The 19,424-nt window shown below is 48.3% G+C and overlaps 1 protein-coding gene across 2 annotated transcripts in view; it reads right to left on the bottom strand.

Annotated features, from left to right (window-relative positions):
• LOC118378366 (uncharacterized protein KIAA1958 homolog) overlaps nucleotides 1-18,827 on the bottom strand; it is a 38,308-nt gene extending 19,481 nt beyond the window's left edge. For both annotated transcript variants that reach the window (XM_052517510.1, XM_052517511.1), the window contains exons 1-3: nucleotides 18,660-18,827; nucleotides 12,957-13,184; nucleotides 3,666-4,557 (exon numbers count right to left, since the gene is read on the bottom strand). In XM_052517510.1, coding sequence (XP_052373470.1) covers nucleotides 3,666-4,557; nucleotides 12,957-13,163 — 1,099 coding nt within the window. In that variant the 5' untranslated portion in view covers nucleotides 13,164-13,184; nucleotides 18,660-18,827. The remainder of the gene's footprint in view (nucleotides 1-3,665; nucleotides 4,558-12,956; nucleotides 13,185-18,659) is intronic.
• Between the last annotated feature and the right edge of the window lie 597 nt (nucleotides 18,828-19,424).

The raw sequence follows: 19,424 nt of genomic DNA, 5'->3' as shown, positions 1-19,424 counted from the left end.
TCACAGAGGAGGACCACACAGAGGAGCAGGCCCCACCACACAGAGGAGCAGGCACACACACACAGAGGAGCAGACCTTTACAGAGGCAGAGCCCCACACACAGAGGAGCAGGCCCACCAACAGAGGAGCAGGCCCCACCACACAAAATCACCACAGCAGAGGTTGAGGAACAGAGGACAACAGACAGAAAGGACTAATAAAAGAGGAGTACAAACAGACAGATACAGGTTTCCACACACAGAGGATAGACAACAGGGGTAACAGTACATTATAGGGAGAGAGTTAGAATCACACAGAGGAGCTAGGCCATACAGCTCACAGGTAGAGCCCCACCACCACAGAGGAGCAGACCCCACCACACAGAGGAGCAGGGCCCACAGGAGGGCAGGGCCCACCACACAGAGGAGCAGGCCCCACCACACAGAGGGCAGGCCCCAGAGAGACACAGAGAGAGAGACAGAGAGAGCAGAGAGAGACACAGAGAGCAGGCCCCACCACAGAGGAGCAGAGAGACAGAGGAGAGAGACACAGAGGAGCAGCGACAGAGGAGCAGAGCACCACAGAGGAGAGAGCCCCACACACAGAGAGAGAGACCACACAGAGGAGCAGACCACACAGAGAGAGCAGACCAGACAGAGGAGAGAGAGCACAGAGAGAGAGAGAGAGGAGCAGCACAGAGGAGAGGGCAGCCAGACAGAGGGCAGGCCCCACCACAGAGAGGAGCAGGCCCCACCACAGAGGAGCAGGCCCCAGACAGAGGGCAGAGAGACCACACAGAGGAGCAGGCCCCAGAGGAGCAGGCCCAGAGGAGCCACACAGAGGAGCAGAGCCCCACCACACAGAGGAGCAGAGCCCCACCACACAGAGAGAGAGGGCCCACCACACAGAGGAGCAGGCCCCACCACACAGAGAGCAGGCCCCACACACAGAGAGCAGGCAGCGAGAGAGAGAGCACACAGAGGAGAGGGCCCCAGCACACAGAGGAGCACGCCCCACCACACAGAGGAGCACGCCCCACCACACAGAGGAGCACGCCCCACCACACAGAGGAGCACGCCCCACCACACAGTTTAGGCATAGACTTTTGGCCTAGTATTTTTACTTTGTAAATATATTTTCAGAGGTATTAGAGTTCACAGTGCGGACCGAACCGAGGTCCCCGTGCCAAACGGTTCCGTACACACATACGTGTTACACCTTTAAGAGGCCTACATGATTCCCAGAGGAACTGTCATGTCTCCTAAAATCATAGCAGCAGTGTTGAGGAACAGATTACAACAGACAGAAAAGATATAATAAAACTACAAAACAGACAGATACAGGTTTCCACCGGTATAGAAAAGGGGTAACGGTACATTATATTCTAGATAGTTAGAATCTCTTTAAGTGCTAGGCGCATACAGCTCTCAGGTATACCACTCAGACTCTCACACACACACAGACAGAGAGACAGGGAGGGCAAGAGAAGTTAGAGGGGGAGAGAGAGAGAGAGAGAGAGAGAGAGCAGCGAGAGAGAGAGCGAGAGAGAGAGAGAGGGCAAGGAGAGAGAGAGAGGGGCAGAGAGAGAGGGCAAGGAGAGAGAGAGAGGGCAGCGAGAGAGAGAGAGAGAGGGCAGCGAGAGAGAGAGAGGAGAGGGCAGCGAGAGAGAGAGGGCAGAGAGAGAGAGAGAGAGAGAGCGAGAGAGAGGGGCAGCGAGAGAGAGAGGGAGAGAGAGAGAGAGGGCAGCGAGAGAGAGAGGGCAGAGAGAGAGAGGGCAGCGAGAGAGAGAGGGCAGCGAGAGAGAGAGGGCAGAGAGAGAGAGGGGCAGCGAGAGAGAGAGAGAGAGAGAGGGCAGCGAGAGAGAGAGAGAGAGAGAGAGAGAGAGAGAGAGAGAGAGAGGGCAGCGAGAGAGAGAGAGAGAGAGAGGGCAGCGAGAGAGAGAGAGAGAGAGAGAGAGAGAGAGAGAGAGAGAGAGAGAGAGAGAGAGAGGGCAGCGAGAGAGAGAGAGAGAGGGCAGCGAGAGAGAGAGAGAGAGAGAGGGGAGAGAGAGAGAGAGAGAGCAGCGAGAGAGAGAGAGAGAGGGCAGCGAGAGAGAGAGAGAGGGCAGCGCGAGAGAGAGAGAGAGAGAGAGGGGCAGCGAGAGAGAGAGAGAGAGAGAGAGAGGGCAGCGAGAGAGAGAGAGAGAGAGAGGGCAGCGAGAGAGAGAGAGAGAGAGAGAGAGGGCAGCGAGAGAGGGCAGCGAGAGGGCAGCGAGAGAGAGCAGCGAGAGAGAGAGAGAGCAGCGGCAGAGAGAGAGAGCAGCGAGAGAGAGAGAGAGAGGGCAGCGAGAGAGAGAGAGAGAGAGGGCAGAGAGAGAGAGAGAGAGAGAGGGCAGCGAGAGAGAGAGAGAGAGAGCAGCGAGAGAGAGAGAGAGAGAGAGAGGGCAGCGAGAGAGAGAGAGAGAGAGAGAGGGCAGCGAGAGAGAGAGAGAGAGAGAGAGGGCAGCGAGAGAGCGAGAGAGCGAGAGAGAGAGAGAGAGAGAGAGGGCAGCGAGAGAGAGAGAGAGAGAGAGGGGGCAGCGAGAGAGAGAGAGAGAGAGAGAGAGAGCAGCAGAGAGAGAGAGAGAGAGAGAGGGCAGCGAGAGAGAGAGAGAGAGAGAGAGAGGGGCAGCGAGAGAGAGAGAGAGAGAGAGAGAGAGAGAGAGAGAGAGAGAGAGAGAGAGAGAGGCAGCGAGAGAGAGAGAGAGAGAGAGAGCAGCGAGAGAGAGAGAGAGAGAGAGAGGGGCAGAGAGAGAGAGAGAGAGAGAGAGAGAGAGGGCAGCGAGAGAGAGAGAGAGAGGCAGCGAGAGAGAGGGCAGAGAGAGAGAGAGGGCAGCGAGAGAGAGAGAGAGAGAGGGCAGCGAGAGAGAGAGAGGGCAGCGAGAGAGAGAGAGGGCAGCGAGAGAGAGAGAGAGAGGGCAGCGAGAGACAGAGAGAGGGCAGCGAGAGACAGAGAGAGGGCAGCGAGAGACAGAGAGAGGGCAGCGAGAGACAGAGAGAGGGCAGCGAGAGACAGAGAGAGGGCAGCGAGAGACAGAGAGAGGGCAGCGAGAGACAGAGAGAGGGCAGCGAGAGACAGAGAGAGGGCAGCGAGAGACAGAGAGAGGGCAGCGAGAGACAGAGAGAGGGCAGCGAGAGACAGAGAGAGGGCAGCGAGAGACAGAGAGAGGGCAGCGAGAGACAGAGAGAGGGCAGCGAGAGACAGAGAGAGACAGAGAGAGACAGACAGAGAGACACAGAGAGAGACACAGAGAGAGACACAGAGAGACAGAGAGAGACAGCGAGAGACAGAGAGAGACAGAGAGAGACAGAGAGAGGGCAGCAGAGAGAGACAGAGGAGACAGCGAGACAGAGAGAGAGACAGAGAGAGAGAGAGAGAGAGAGAGAGAGAGAGAGACAGAGAGAGAGAGAGAGAGGCAGCAGAGAGAGAGAGAGAGACAGAGAGAGACAGAGAGAGACAGAGAGAGAGCAGAGAGAGACAGAGAGAGAGAGAGAGAGAGACAGAGAGAGACACAGAGAGAGAGAGAGAGCAGCAGAGAGGAGAGAGCAGAGAGGCTGAGAGACAGAGAGAGCAGCTAGAGGGAGAGAGCAGCAGAGGACAGAGAGACAGAGAGAGAGAGCAGCTAGAGGGAGAGAGCAGCTAGAGGGAGAGAGGGAGGTTAACTGTACCTGTTGCCTCTCCTTTGGTCTCTGCTCCCAGGAGGTCCAGGTTAGGGTTCATCCCACTGGGAGAGGAAGGAGTCAGGTTCCCCAACGGCCCCTCAGATCCTCCATGGTTCAGCAGGTCCTCCATCAGCTCACTACCTGCACCAGGGAGGGTGCTCAGGCCCTGGGTCGACACCGAAGACAGGTCCTGATGTCTGGGAGAACTAGTGCTCATCATGGAAGGTTTGGAGACAGAGCTGGAGATAGAGCCTCGGAGAGGTTTGAGAGGAAAGGAGTGGCCCAGCAGAGACGACGACACACCACCAACCAAACAGTCGGCATCCAGCTGCAAGGGTTTGTGTGGCAATGCATGGTGGGACAGGGAATTATTAGGTTTTGGGGACTGGGAGACTGAGTGAGAGGCTAGGCCAGAGTCAGTACCTACCCCTGCTGCTAGCTGGGCTTTAGGTACTGTGTAAAAGTCCTCAGCAGTCTCCTGCTTGATCTTCTTCACTGACTTGTCCCCCTGTCCCCTGTCCTCAGACCCTGGTCTCTGGGGGCCGGGCATGCCCCCCGGGGGACCCCTCTTCCTGGGTCTGTGATGAGGCTCGTAGTCTACGTCTCCATCCTCGTCCGTCGTGGCTGAAGACTCACAGACAATATCAAACAGGTTGTTGTTGTACGCCTCGGTGTTGTCGTCGGCCTCGGTGTTGTCGTCGGCCTCGGTGTTGTCGTCGCTGCAGTTGGAGAAGTCGCAGGAGTCCCGTGTCTGGCTGCTGTCACCTCCCTTGGCCTTGGTGGAGCGGCCCAGAAACCTCTCATCTCCTGGGCTGCTTTGACGGGCCGAGGCCCCTCCCTGGACACTGAGGCTGTCCGAGTTGATGCTTCGGCTGTCCTGGAAGCAGCCGCCCCGCTCCTATAGAATCAGAAGTCAACAAATACATTTTACATGGATCGGGAATTTGCCCTGGTGGAATGGCCCTGACAACATCAGAGAGAATACAGTGAAGTATTCAGACCCCGTGACTATTCTCCACATTTTGTTACAGCCTCATTCTAAAATGGATTAAGTCGTTCTCTTCCGTCTCAATCTACACACAATACCCCATAATGACAAAAGCGAAAACAAGTTTAGATTTTCTTGTAAATGTACTAAAAAATACCTAAGTATTCAGACCCTTTGCTATGACACTTTTAAATTGAGTTCAGGGTGCATCCTGTTTCCATTGATCACCCTTGAGATGTTCCTACAACTTGGAGTCCACCTGAGGTAAATTATATTGATTGGATATGATTTGGAAAGGCCTTGGTCATGGAGGTGACCAGGAACCCGATGGTCACTGACAAAGCTCCAGACCACCAAGACTCTTCCTCGAGCTGGCTGCCCGGCCAAACTAAGCAATCTGGGAAGAAGGGCCTTGGTCAGGGAGGTGACCAGGAACCCGATGGTCACTGACAAAGCTCCAGACCACCAAGACTCTTCCTAGAGCTGGCTGCCCGGCCAAACTAAGCAATCTGGGGAGAAGGGCCTTGGTCAGGGAGGTGACCAGGAACCCAATGGTCACTCTGACAGAGTTCCAGAGTTCCTCTGTGGAGATGGGAGAACCTTCCAGAGGGACAACCATCTCTGCAGCACTTCACTAATCAGGCCGTTATGGTAGAGTGGTCAGACGGAAGTCACTCCTCAGTAAAAAGGCACATGACAGCCCGCATGTAGTTGGTCAAAAGGCACCTAAAGGACTCTGACCATGAGAAACAGGATTCTCTCGTCTGACAAAACCAAGATTGAACTCTTTGGCCTGAATGCCAAGTGTCACGTCTGGAGGAAACCTGGGACCATCCCTACGGTGAAGCATGGTGGTGGCAGCATCACGTCTGGAGGAAACATGGGACCATCCCTACGGTGAAGCATGGTGGTGGCAGCATCATGCTGTGGGGATGTTTTTCAGCGGCAGTGACTGGGAGACTAGTCAGGATCGAGGCAAAGATGAACGGAGCAAAGTACAGACCGATCCTTGATGAAAACCTGTTCCAGAGCGCTCAGGACCTCAGACTGGGGCGAAGGTTCACCTTCTAACAGGACAAGGACCCTAAGCACACAGCAAAGACAACGCAGGGGTGGTTTCGGGACAAGTCTCTGAATGTGCTTGAGTGTCCCAGTCAGAGCCCGAACCTGATCGAACATCTCTGGAGAGACCTGAAAATAGCGACGCAGTGATGCTCCCCATCCAACCTGACAGAGCTTGAGAGGATCTGCAGAGAAGAATGGGAGAAACTCCCCAAATACAGGTGTGCCAAGCTTGTAGCGTCATACCCAAGAAGACTCATGGCTGTAATCGCTGCCAAAGGTGCTTCAACAAAGTACTGAGTAAAAGGTCTGAATAATTATGGAAATATGATTAAAAAATATACATAAACCTGTTTTCACTTTGTCATTATGGGGTATTGTGTGTAGATTGATGAGGGGGGAGGGGGCTGTAACGAAACAAAATGTGGGAAAAGTCACGGGGTCAGAATACTTCCAGAATGCCCTGTATATATGACCTTTCTATAAACAAGGGTACTTCCAGAATGCCCTGTGTATATGACCTTTCTATAAACAAGGGTACTTCCAGAATGCCCTGTATATATGACCTTTCTATAAACAAGGGTACTTCCAGAATGCCCTGTGTATATGACCTTTCTATAAACGAGGGTACTTCCAGAATGCCCTGTATATATGACCTTTCTATAAACGAGGGTACTTCCAGAATGCCCTGTATATATGACCTTTCTATAAACGAGGGTACATTCAGAATGCCCTGTATATATGACCTTTCTATAAACGAGGGTACTTCCAGAATGCCCTGTATATGTGACCTTTCTATAAACGAGGGTACTTCCAGAATGCCCTGTATATATGACCTTTCTATAAACGAGGGTACTTCCAGAATGCCCTGTATATATGACCTTTCTATAAACGAGGGTACTTCCAGAATGCCCTGTATATATGACCTTTCTATAAACGAGGGTACTTCCAGAATTCCCTGTATATATATATGATGACCTTTCTATAAACTAGGGTACTTCCAGAATGGCCTGTATATATGACCTTTCCATAAACTAGGGTACTTCCAGAATGCCCTGTATATATGACCTTTCCATAAACTAGGGTACTTCCAGAATGCCCTGTATATATGACCTTTCCATAAACTAGGGTACTTCCAGAATGCCCTGTATATATGACCTTTCCATAAACTAGGGTACTTCCAGAATGCCCTGTATATATGACCTTTCCATAAACTAGGGTACTTCCAGAATGCCCTGTATATATGACCTTTCCATAAACTAGGGTACTTCCAGAATGCCCTGTATATATGACCTTTCCATAAACTTGGGTACTTCCAGAATGCCCTGTAGGGTACTTCCAAAATGCCCTGTATATATGACCTTTCTATAAACGAGGGTACTTCCAGAATGCCCTGTATATATGACCTTTCCATAAACTAGGGTACCAGTGAGGATTTCCCTGAAAAGGTGGTCCAGCTTTTAGAAGTCATTATAATAATCTGACAATGGGGAATCATAATCAATAACATCATAGCTATAATCAATAATATTCACAAGTTGATTTAAAACCGGTTTTTAACATTTTTATTTGTCCAAATCACAAGATTGTGTGACATAAAACATGACTTGCATTTTGGCTGTTGGATAGTTTGTGTATAGAGATCTCATTACAGTTTGGCTGTTGGATAGTTTGTGTATAGAGATCTCATTACATTTTGGCTGTTGGATAGTTTGTGTATAGAGATCTCATTACATTTTGGCTGTTGGATAGTTTGTGTATAGAGATCTCATTACATTTTGGCTGTTGGATAGTTTGTGTATAGAGATCTCATTACATTTTGGCTGTTGGATAGTTTGTGTATAGAGATCTCATTACATTTTGGCTGTTGGATAGTTTGTGTATAGAGATCTCATTACATTTTGGCTGTTGGATAGTTTGTGTATAGGGATCTCATTACATTTTGGCTGTTGGATAGTTTGTGTATAGAGATCTCATTACATTTTGGCTGTTGGATAGTTTGTGTATAGGGATCTCATTACATTTTGGCTGTTGGATAGTTTGTGTATAGAGATCTCATTACATTTTGGCTGTTGGATAGTTTGTGTATAGGGATCTCATTACATTTTGTGTGTCTTTATGTTACAGGTGAAAACGGTTTTCATGGACACACAAATCCCAAATTATGGAATGCTTCTAACCGAGAGTCACTTTACATTGACACTTAAAACCCTGTTCACTCATGACTGCACGGCCAGGTACGACTCCAACGCCGAGGCACGACTCCAACGCCGAGGCACGACTCCAACGCCGAGGCACGACTCCAACGCCGAGGCACGACTCCAACGCCGAGGCACGACGCCGAGGCACGACTCCAACGCCGAGGCACGACTCCAACACCGAGGCACGACTCCAACGGCGAGGCACGACTCCAACGGCGAGGCACGACTCCAACGGCGAGGCACGACTCCAACGGCGAGGCACGACTCCAACGGCGAGGCACGACTCCAACGCACGACTCCAACACCATCGTTAAGTTTGTGTGGTTTTTTTGTTGAATTTTACCCCCCTTTTCCCCCCCAATTTCGTGGTATCCAATTGTTTTTAGTAGCTACTATCTTGTCTCATCGCTACAACTCCCGTATGGCTCGGGAGAGACGAAGGTTGAAAGTCATGCGTCCTCCGATACACAACCCAGCCAGCCGTACTGCTTCTTAACACAGTGCGCATCCAACCCGGAAGCCAGCTGCACCAATGTGTCGGAGGGTACACCGTGCATCTGGCAACCTTGGTTAGCACGCACTGCGCCCGGCCCGCAACAGGAGTCGCTGGTGCGCGATGAGACAAGGACATCGCTACCGAACAAGCCCTCCCTAACCCGGACGACGCTAGGCCAATTGTGCGTCGCCCCACGGACCTCCCGGTCGCGGCCGGTTACGACAGAGCCTGGGCGCGAACCCAGGGACTCTGATGGCACAGCTGGCACTGCAGTACAGCGCCCTTAACCACTGCGCCATCTGGGAGGCCCCCATCGTTAAGTTTGCCGATGACACAACAGTGGTAGGGCCTGATCACCGACAACGACGAGACAGCCTATAGGGAGGAGGTCAGAGACCAGGTCGTGTTGTGCCAGGACAACAACCTCTCCCTCAACGTGATCAAGACAAAAGAGATGATTGTGGACTACAGAAAAAGGAGGACTGAGAATGCCCCCATTCTCATCGACGGGGCTGTAGTGGAGCAGGTTGAGAGCTTCAAGTTCCTTGGTATCCACATCGCCAACAAACTAACATGGTCCAAACACACCAAGACAGTCGCGAAGAGGGCACGAGAAAACCTTTTCCCGTCAGGAGACTGAAAAGATTTGGCATGGGTCCTCAGATCCTCAAAAGGTTCTACAGCTGCACCATCGAGAGCATCCTGGCGGGATGCATCACCACCTGGTATGGCAACTGCTCAGCCTCTGACCGCAAGGTACTACAGAGGGTAATGCGTACGTCCCAGTACATCACAGGGGCCAAGCTTCCTGCCATCCAGGACCTATATACTAGGGTGGTGTCAGATAAACGCCCTAAAAATGGTCATAGACTCCAGCCACCCTGGTCATAGACTTCTCTCTGCTACCGCATGGCAAGCAGTACCGAAGTCTTGGTCCAAGAGGCTTCTCAACAGCTTCCACCCCCAAGACTCCTGAACATCTAATCAAATGGCAACCTAGACTATTTGCATTGCCCCCCCCCCCTTACACTGCTGTTATTGTCTTGAATTACCTTGACTAACCTGTAGCCCCATACATTGACTCTGTACCGTAACCCACTGTATAGTCTCCACATTGACTCTGTACAAGTACCCCCTGTATATAGCCTTCACATTGACTCTGTACCGTAATACCCTGTATATAGCCTCCACATTGACTCTGTACCGTAATACCCTGTATATAGCCTCCACATTGACTCTGTACCGTAATACCCTGTATATAGCCGCCACATTAACTTGGTACTGGCGGTGCCGTACAGTCCTAGCCCTGCAGTTCCGTAGCCCTGCGGTACTGTACAATCCTCGCCCTGAGTTGTCGTACAGTCCTAGCCCTGAGTTGTCATACAGTCCTAGCCCTGAGTTGTCATACAGTCCTAGCCCTGAGTTGTCATACAGTCCTAGCCCTGAGTTGTCATACAGTCCTAGCCCTGAGTTGTCATACAGTCCTAGCCCTGAGTTGCCATACAGTCCTAGCCCTGAGTTGTCATACAGTCCTAGCCCTGAGTTGTCATACAGTCCTAGCCCTGAGTTGTCATACAGTCCTAGCCCTGAGTTGCCATACAGTCCTAGCCCTGAGTTGCCGTACAGTCCTCGCCCTGAGTTGCCGTACAGTCCTAGCCCTGAGTTGTCATACTGTCCTAGCCCTGAGTTGCCGTACAGTCCTAGCCCTGAGTTGCCGTACAGTCCTAGCCCTGAGTGCCGTACAGTCCTCGCCCTGAGTTGCCGTACAGTCCTCGCCCTGAGTTGCCGTACAGCCCTAGCCCTGAGTTGCCGTACAGCCCTAGCCCTGAGTTGTCGTACAGCACTAGCCCTGAGTTGTCATACAGTCCTAGCCCTGAGTTGTCATACAGTCCTAGCCCTGAGTTGTCGTACAGTCCTAGCCCTGAGTTGTCGTACAGTCCTCGCCCTGAGTTGCCGTACTGTCCTAGCCCTGAGTTGCCGTACAGTCCTCGCCCTGAGTGCCGTACAGTCCAAGCCCTGAGTTGCCGTACAGTCCTAGACCCGTGTTGTCGTATAGATGGAGTTGTCATGACGTTGCCCTCTTTGGGTACAGCAAGCCCCATCCCCTTCTCCCTGCCTCCCCCAACTAGGCTGCTGTGGTCGTAAATTCCTGAGGAGAAGCCCCTGCCTCATGGACACACAGTAGAAGAGAGAGTGAAGTTTCATAGAGAACAAAGGAATTTCCTCCACAACTTGGTGAAGCTCATGGGAGACGGTGTGGCCATACACATTACCATAACGCTGTTTATTTAATAGCCCAAGATATAAGGTTTACATCTAATTGTAATTACATCTAATTGTTGTATAAGATGAATGAGTGAGTATGATACTGTTTGTAAAATTGTGTGATGTGATTTTGGACTGTTTAATGAAGGAAACTCCAATTCTCTTTTGAGTTTAACTAAATCAGAGGACCGCCACTGAGCCCAGTTAGGGTCAGGCACCCTGGGACAGCCCCTTTTCTGCAATTCCAAATAAAACCCAACTTTGAGAAACTCTCAAGTAGACCATGTTTTCCTCCATTACGAGGGGACAAAGGTTGTAGACCGTTGCTGAATCTTTTAACCATACCACGTGGTTAAACTCTTAGACTATCGATACCGACAGAATAAGAACAAGTCTTTGATATTAATTACTAGTCTGCAGCTAGGAATTTGGTACCATTGAAGAACGACAACCGCCGAAACATCCATTCTACAACAACATGAATGAATTAATGTCACTCTGAACTATCCCCTCTAACCACGACAGACAGAGAGACGGACAATTCTACAAAAGAAACAAACTTTTCACCAGCGATCAAGACGACACACTGAGCGTAAATATATATATGGATTGCAATTGTTCCCGAATGAGTGAGAGTTCATGTGTAAAGGATTAGCATTTCAATTGTTATAATTATCACTCTGTAGTGACTTCTCAGCTGACCTCCACTCCCTGTTTTGTCTACCAAGCCGCGATGCCGGTTTAGCCCACTAGGACACATCCCCTTATCATTTCTTGTAACCATATTGACTGTTTGTTTATGCATTTCTGTGAATTACTTAGTGAATAATAAATAAATGATTTAAGACAATTGATGTATGGATGACATAGTGAAGACTGGGTTCGTGCAGATAACCAACAATTTACGACGTTTGGAATGAGACTAACGCGAGGTAAAATAAATAATTCATTAATTCGAAGACTAATTGATCAGACAAAATATCTGAAAGGTTATATTAGGAAATTATAACCTTGTAATCTTAACTTCCTAGTTAATTACAGTTACATGATTAATCAGTTTAATCGTGTAATACTAATTACAGAGAATCTTTGATAACTAAAAAAGTCTTCAGTTTAATGATTGTTGTCTTTACTGAGTTACGGGCCAATTTGCATATATTCACTTTTATTCCTCCGAGTTCACATTTGGAACTGCATGAAAATATGTTTTATTTTAGTTTCAAACCATTTCTAAATGTTTTTCCCAATGTCACACATTGGCCCCATTATTTACAGAAAAACAAACTGTCCACATTGTAAACTCTTACAGTACTGGGTTGAACCCCCTTTGCCTCCAGAAAAGCCAGACTTCGTCAGGGAAAGTTGCTCAATCGGTATCAAGGGACTTAAGGCATGCCAGGAAAACATTCCCCACTCCATTAAACCACTGCCACCGGCCTGTAGTGTTGACACCAGGCAGGATGGGGCCATGACTCATACTGCTTACAGAGCGCTCTGCTGCTCACGCTAAACACTGAGCGCCATCAGCTTGACAACAAGAACCGGGATTCGTTGGACCAGGCAATGTTTTTCCACCCCTCTATTGTCCAGTGTTGGTGATCGTGTGGCCGCTGGAGCCACTTCCTCTTGTTCACTTCCTCTGATAGGATTGGAACCTGGTGTGGTCGTCTGCTGCAATAGCCAATCCGTGAAAAGGACCGACGACTTGTGTCCCTGGAAGCCGTTTCTGCACACCACTGTTGCACTGCACCGTTATTTGCCTGTCCGTGGACCACCTTTTAGCTCGCACGATTCTTGCCATTCTCCTTCGACATCTCATCGACAAGCTGTTTTTGGCAACAGGATTGCCACTGACCGGATATTTTTTTTATTATGTTTGTCGCATTCTCAATAAACCCTAGACACTGTCGTGCGTGAAAAGCCCAGGAGGCCATCCGTTTCTGAGAACCGGCGCATTGGAACTGGCACACCTGGCACCCGACAATCATACCACGCTCAGTCGTGTAGGTCACTTGTTTTGTTTTCTAAATTCCAATAAAACAATAACTGAATGCCTCGGTGCCTGCTTTATATAGCAAGCCACGGACACGTGGCTCACTGTCTGTAGGGGCGAACCCTTCTTGTGAACGGGGTGGTGTAAACTGGCCACCGAGTGTGCATTGCAGTGCCATAAATGCCTAGCCTGGGCTCCAGTCTGTTTCTGCCCTCTTGCCAACCCAAACATGTTCAGCTTGTCAATAGAACAGTCAAAATCACAAACATCTGGGACTAAAAAAAACACCCACCTTCTGGCCGGTTTTACAGGTGGCGGGGAGGGGCCAGTGGTAGGCGTGGCCCGCGCCGCACCCCCACATGGCGGTCAGGTTCCCATGGGAACCCTCGGTAAGCAGGTGTTTGAGGTTCGGGATGAGAGCACAGATGGTGCCGTGACTGTGGGCCCAGCGGACCAGCTTAGACAGGTTCTCTGAAGAAGTGTGCAAGCAGTCTTCCATCGTGAGTTGGAGCCGTTTCCCCTATGGAAAAATGTATATTACTTATTCATAATAGAAGTGTGAGTTCAAAGCAAAATCAAATCAAACTTTGTCACACACACCAAATACAATAGGTGTGGACTTTACTATGAAATTCTTACTTAAAGGCCCTTAACAGTGCAGTTTAAGAAGAACACATTTACCAAGTAGACAAATACAAAGTAATAGAATAAGAATAATGAGGTTATATACAGGGAGCACCAGTACAGAGTCAGGGTGTGGGGGTACAGGCTAGTTAAGGTCATCTGTACAGGCTAGTTAAGGTAATCTGTACATGTAGGTGTACAGGCTAGTTAAGGTAATCTGTACATGTAGGGGTACAGGCTAGTTAAGGTAATCTGTACAGGCTAGTTAAGGTAATCTGTACATGTAGGGGTACAGGCTAGTTAAGGTAATCTGTACATGTAGGGGTACAGGCTAGTTAAGGTAATCTGTACATGTAGGGGTACAGGCTAGTTAAGGTAATCTGTACATGTAGGGGTACAGGCTAGTTAAGGTAATCTGTACATGTAGGGGTACAGGCTAGTTAAGGTAATCTGTACATGTAGGGGTACAGGCTAGTTAAGGTAATCTGTACATGTAGGGGTACAGGCTAGTTAAGGTAATCTGTACATGTAGGGGTACAGGCTAGTTAAGGTAATCTGTACATGTAGGGGTACAGGCTAGTTAAGGTAATCTGTACATGTAGGGGTACAGGCTAGTTAAGGTAATCTGTACATGTAGGGGTACAGGCTAGTTAAGGTAATCTGTACAGGCTAGTTAAGGTAATCTGTACAGGCTAGTTAAGGTAATCTGTACATGTAGGTGTACAGGCTAGTTAAGGTAATCTGTACTTAAGGTCATCTGTACATGTAGGTGTACAGGCTAGTTAAGGTAATCTGTACATGTAGGGGTACAGGCTAGTTAAGGTAATCTGTACATGTAGGTGTACACGCTAGTTAAGGTAATCTGTACATGTAGGTGTACAGGCTAGTTAAGGTAATCTGTACATGTAGGTGTACAGGCTAGTTAAGGTAATCTGTACATGTAGGTGTACAGGCTAGTTAAGGTAATCTGTACATGTAGGTGTACAGGCTAGTTAAGGTAATCTGTACATGTAGGTGTACAGGCTAGTTAAGGTAATCTGTACATGTAGGTGTACAGGCTAGTTAAGGTAATCTGTACATGTAGGTGTACAGGCTAGTTAAGGTAATCTGTACATGTAGGTGTACAGGCTAGTTAAGGTAATCTGTACATGTAGGTGTACAGGCTAGTTAAGGTAATCTGTACATGTAGGTGGGAGCAGTGACTATGCATAGGTTACAAACAGCAGTGTAATAAAGGGAGGGGGGAGCGGGGGTGGGGGTCAATATAAATTGTCCGGTTGCGATTCTATGAATTATTCAACAGTCTTATGGGTTTTTTTGGGAGGGGGGGGTAGAAACGGTGAAGGAGCATTTTGGTCCGAGACTCTGCGCTCCAGTACCACTTGCTGAGCTTTCCTCGGACACTGCCTGGATGGCAGGAAGCTTGGTCACCGGTGGTGTATTGGGCCATTCACACCGCCCTCTGTAGCGCCTTACGGGCAGATGCCGAGCAGTAATAGGTCATCTGTCTGGCCCAGCGGCTTTGTGAACATTGACCCGTTTAAAGGTTTTGTTCACATTGGCTACCGAGAGCGTTATTACACAGTCATCCAGCACAGCTGGTGCTCTCGTGCACGCTTCAGGGTTGCTTGCCTCGAAGCGAGCATATAAGGCATTTAGCTCGTCTGGTAGGCTCACGTCACTGGCAGTTTTCTGACGAGCATCAGAGACGGTGTAGTACGATTTAATCTTAGTCCTGTATTGATGCTTTGCCTGTATTGAGGGCATAGCGGGATTTTCTTAAAAGAGTCCGGATTAGTCTCCCGCTCCTTGAAAGCGGCAGCTCTAGCCATTAGCTCGATGAGAATGTTGCCTGTAATCCATGGCTTCTGGTTGGGATATGTACGTACAGTCACTGTGGGGACGACGTCGTCGATGCACATCCGTGTCTTACATTCCTCAATGCCACTGGATGAATCCCAGAACATATTCCAGTCTGTGCTGCAAAAGAGTCCTGTTGTGTAGCATCCGCGTCATCTGATCACTTCCGTATTGAGCAACACGGAAGTCACTGGTACTTCCTGCTTTAGTTTTTGCTTGTAAGCAGGAATCAGAGAGGATAGAATTATGGTCAGATTTCCTAAATGGAGTGCGATGGAGAGCTTTGTATGCATCTCTGTGTGTTGAGTAAAGGTGGTCTAGGATTTTGTTTCTTTTCCCCTGGTTGCACATGTGACATGCCGGTAAAATTTTAACTGATTTAAGTTTGCCTGCCTTAAAGTCCCTGGCCACTAGGAGTGCCACTTCTGAGTGAGCATTTTCTTCTTTGCTTATGGCCTTATAGAGTTGGTTGAGAGCGGTATTAGTGCCAGTATCGTTCTGTGGTGGTAAATAGATGGCTACGAATAATATAGATGAGAACTCTCTTGGTAGACAGTGTGGTCTACAGCTTATCATTAACTATTCAGGGGCCAAATGGGATCTAGTCATTCTGCATAAACACCCGCTCCCTTGGCAGGGCTAAATGGGATCTAGTAATTCTGCATTAATGCCCACTCCCCTGTCAGGGCCAAATGGGATCTAGTAATTCTGCATTAACACCCGCTCCCTTGGCAGGGCTAAATGGGATCTAGTAATTCTGCATTAACGCCCACTCCCCTGTCAGGGCCAAATGGGATCTAGTAATTCTGCATTAACGCCCACTCCCTTGTCAGGGCCAAATGGGATCTAGTAATTCTGCATTAACGCCCACTCCCCTGTCAGGGCCAAATGGGATCTAGTAATTCTGCATTAACACCCGCTCCCTTGTCAGGGCCAAATGGGATCTAGTCATTCTGCATTAACACCCACTCCCTTGGCAGGGCTAAATGGGATCAAGTCATTCTGCATTAACACCCACTCCCTTGGCAGGGCTAAATGGGATCAAGTCATTCTGCATTAACACCCACTCCCTTGGCAGGGCTAAATGGGATCTAGTCATTCTGCATTAACGCCCGCTCCCTTGGCAGGGCTAAATGGGATCTAGTCATTCTGCATTAACACCCACTCCCTTGGCAGGGCTAAATGGGATCTAGTCATTCTGCATTAACACCCACTCCCTTGGCAGGGCTAAATGGGATCTAGTCATTCTGCATTAACACCCATGGGATCTAGTCATTCTGCATTAACGCCTAAATGGGATCTAGTCATTCTGCATTAACGCCCGCTCCCTTGGCAGGGCTAAATGGGATCTAGTCATTCTGCATTAACACCCACTCCCTTGGCAGGGCCAAATGGGATCTAGTCATTCTGCATTAACACCCGCTCCCTTGGCAGGGCTAAATGGGATCTAGTCATTCTGCATTAACGCCCGCTCCCTTGGCAGGGCTAAATGGGATCTAGTCATTCTGCTTTAACACCCACTCCCTTGGCAGGGCCAAATGGGATCTAGTCATTCTGCATTAACACCCGCTCCCTTGGCAGGGCTAAATGGGATCTAGTCATTCTGCATTAACGCCCGCTCCCTTGGCAGGGCTAAATGGGATCTAGTCATTCTGCTTTAACACCCACTCCCTTGGCAGGGCCAAATGGGATCTAGTCATTCTGCATTAACACCCGCTCCCTTGGCAGGGCTAAATGGGATCTAGTCATTCTGCATTAACACCAGCTCCCTTGGCAGGGCTAAATGGGATCTAGTCATTCTGCATTAACACCCACTCCCTTGGCAGGGCTAAATGGGATCTAGTCATTCTGCATTAACACCCACTCCCTTGGCAGGGCTAAATGGGATCTAGTCATTCTGCATTAACACCCACTCCCTTGGCAGGGCTAAATGGGATCTAGTCATTCTGCATTAACACCCACTCCCTTGGCAGGGCTAAATGGGATCTAGTCATTCTGCATTAACACCCACTCCCAGCATAAGACAGCTAAAAATCATACAGCCTGGCCGGGCATTCACTACACAACCTTAACATGAAGTCCCTACATTTTTGCCATCTCAAGACAAATATTCATGATCTGGCTGAAATCCTATGAACTTGGGCTAGGATCATTACATCGAGACTCGCATAGTTTCAGCAGGTCAAGGACGCACCAATGATGGCTGTTCTGTTCTCCTGACCATTTTCTGACACGTCCTAAATGTTGGGTTTGCATTTTATAGTATGAGCAGTGCTACAGCATGATTGGCCAAGGGCTGCTCCCAATAGCCATTGAGCATTCAGCATGTGAGACGAAAACAATGGGCGGATTCAATTATGTTGAGCCCGGGCTGATGCCTGTCACATCTGGCGAGGCAATGTCCTTCTCAAATGGCACAGCTCGGTCATTTTGTCAACAAGGCAGCATGGTGCATCGTCCATAAACATACATATCTTTTCCATAAAATACATATTTTAACATTTTCTAATTTAGTTCTCATTGGGAAGGAAGAAAAATACGTTTTATCAAAAGCAATCCCTTTTGCAAGAGAAACCACAGAATCCTTGGTACTTACGTAAAACCTCCACTCACCCGAGGCAACAGGCAAAGCAAAACGAACCAATATTACATCAGTGTCCTACATTACATGATAGAAATAAAAAAATATATAGCGACATGAAATTAAGACCATATTCTGCGCCTCAATACTTTAAAAAAAATGTTTCTGCACCTATTTGTTTTCTTCCTACGACAACCGAGAAAAGCAGGACAGGATCAACTAGGGACTCATTGTGTAACCACCCTCGTCCTGTGGTTTTAGGATGGATGGGGAGAAAGATTTGGGGACAAGGACATCGGGAAATGGGAGTTGTTAGGATTTCAGAAGTCGTGTAGTGTATACCGAGCATAAGACAACTAAGGCAAAGAACGGCCTACTGTTACAATTACTAGATATTTAGCAACACAGATCAAATATTGTTAATAGCCCATATCGTTATCAGTGGCTAACGCATTGATATGATGTTAATTCTGGGCTGGCTAGTAAATTCAACCATTCTTCATATCGCTATCTAGCTTGCTAATTATCGAGCTGGGCCCGCGGCTAACATAACACACCCGAGCTCGCCAGTTACCTTGCTAACTATTCAGCTATTTCAAATCAAACAGCAGCCCGACCACGAAGCTGGCTTTGGTCTACGGCTAACATAACACACCCGAGCTCGCCAGTTACCTTGCTAACTATTCAGCTATTTCAAATCAAACAGCAGCCCGACCACGAAGCTGGCTTTGGTCTACGGCTAACATAACACACCCGAGCTCGCCAGTTACCTTGCTAACTATTCAGCTATTTCAAATCAAACAGCAGCCCGACCATGAAGCTGGCTTTGGTCTACGGCTAACTAGCTAGCTAGCTACGGTCGTTAGCGTGATCCGACTCATAGAACAAAGAGACGCCTATATCTCTCTGTTATTGTCAATAAACACTTACCTTTACACCGGAGACTCTTCATATAGCTATTTCTTCTAATATAAAAAGAAAGAGTTGTTTGGGATGATTATAAGTAACAAGCAGCGGTCAAAGCAAGCGATAGACCACTCCGACTAGCTGGATAGTGGGAGATATTTTCTTCTTCTTCTCCAAAACATAGAAATAAAAACGAGGCCTTACCGGAAATACGTCATTTCGGATGTGTAGCTACGTCATCGTGTTGTTATGAGAGATGAAAATGATCATCTTATTCAAAATAAATACAAATACAGGACAATTTGTAACATGTACAAAACCTTGTGGGAGGATGAGAAAACTGAGGACAACGTATGGGTTGATGTTAGGCTCATTGTATATTTATATTAACAAAACTGGAAAGTTTTTTTTTTTTTAATCTTAAAAACATGTTTACATTCATTAAATCAATAGGGGGGATTCAAAAATTACTCACACTAGCTGCTTTTTAATTTTATTTCTAGAAAATGTAGATGAGTTTAGACTGTTGATAAGAACCCTCCACCGGTAATGTTATCAACTTTACCCACACATAAATCTGGTTAATGTACAGTGCATCCTCATTTTATTGCGTTACAGCCTTATTCTAAAATTGTATTAAACCGTTTTTTCCTCATGAATCTATCTACACAAAATACCCCATAATGGCAAAGCAAAAACAGGTCTTTAGAATTTTTTGCAAATGTATGGGGAAAAAAAAACATATCACATTTAGTATTTAGTATGATAAAATGTATGCTCTCACTACTG

The sequence above is a fragment of the Oncorhynchus keta genome, unplaced genomic scaffold (assembly GCF_023373465.1).
Source record: "Oncorhynchus keta strain PuntledgeMale-10-30-2019 unplaced genomic scaffold, Oket_V2 Un_scaffold_8424_pilon_pilon, whole genome shotgun sequence".
NCBI classification, from domain to species: Eukaryota; Metazoa; Chordata; class Actinopteri; order Salmoniformes; family Salmonidae; genus Oncorhynchus; species Oncorhynchus keta.
Note: the sequence above shows the minus strand (reverse complement) of the source record. Positions and strands in the feature narration are given on the sequence as shown.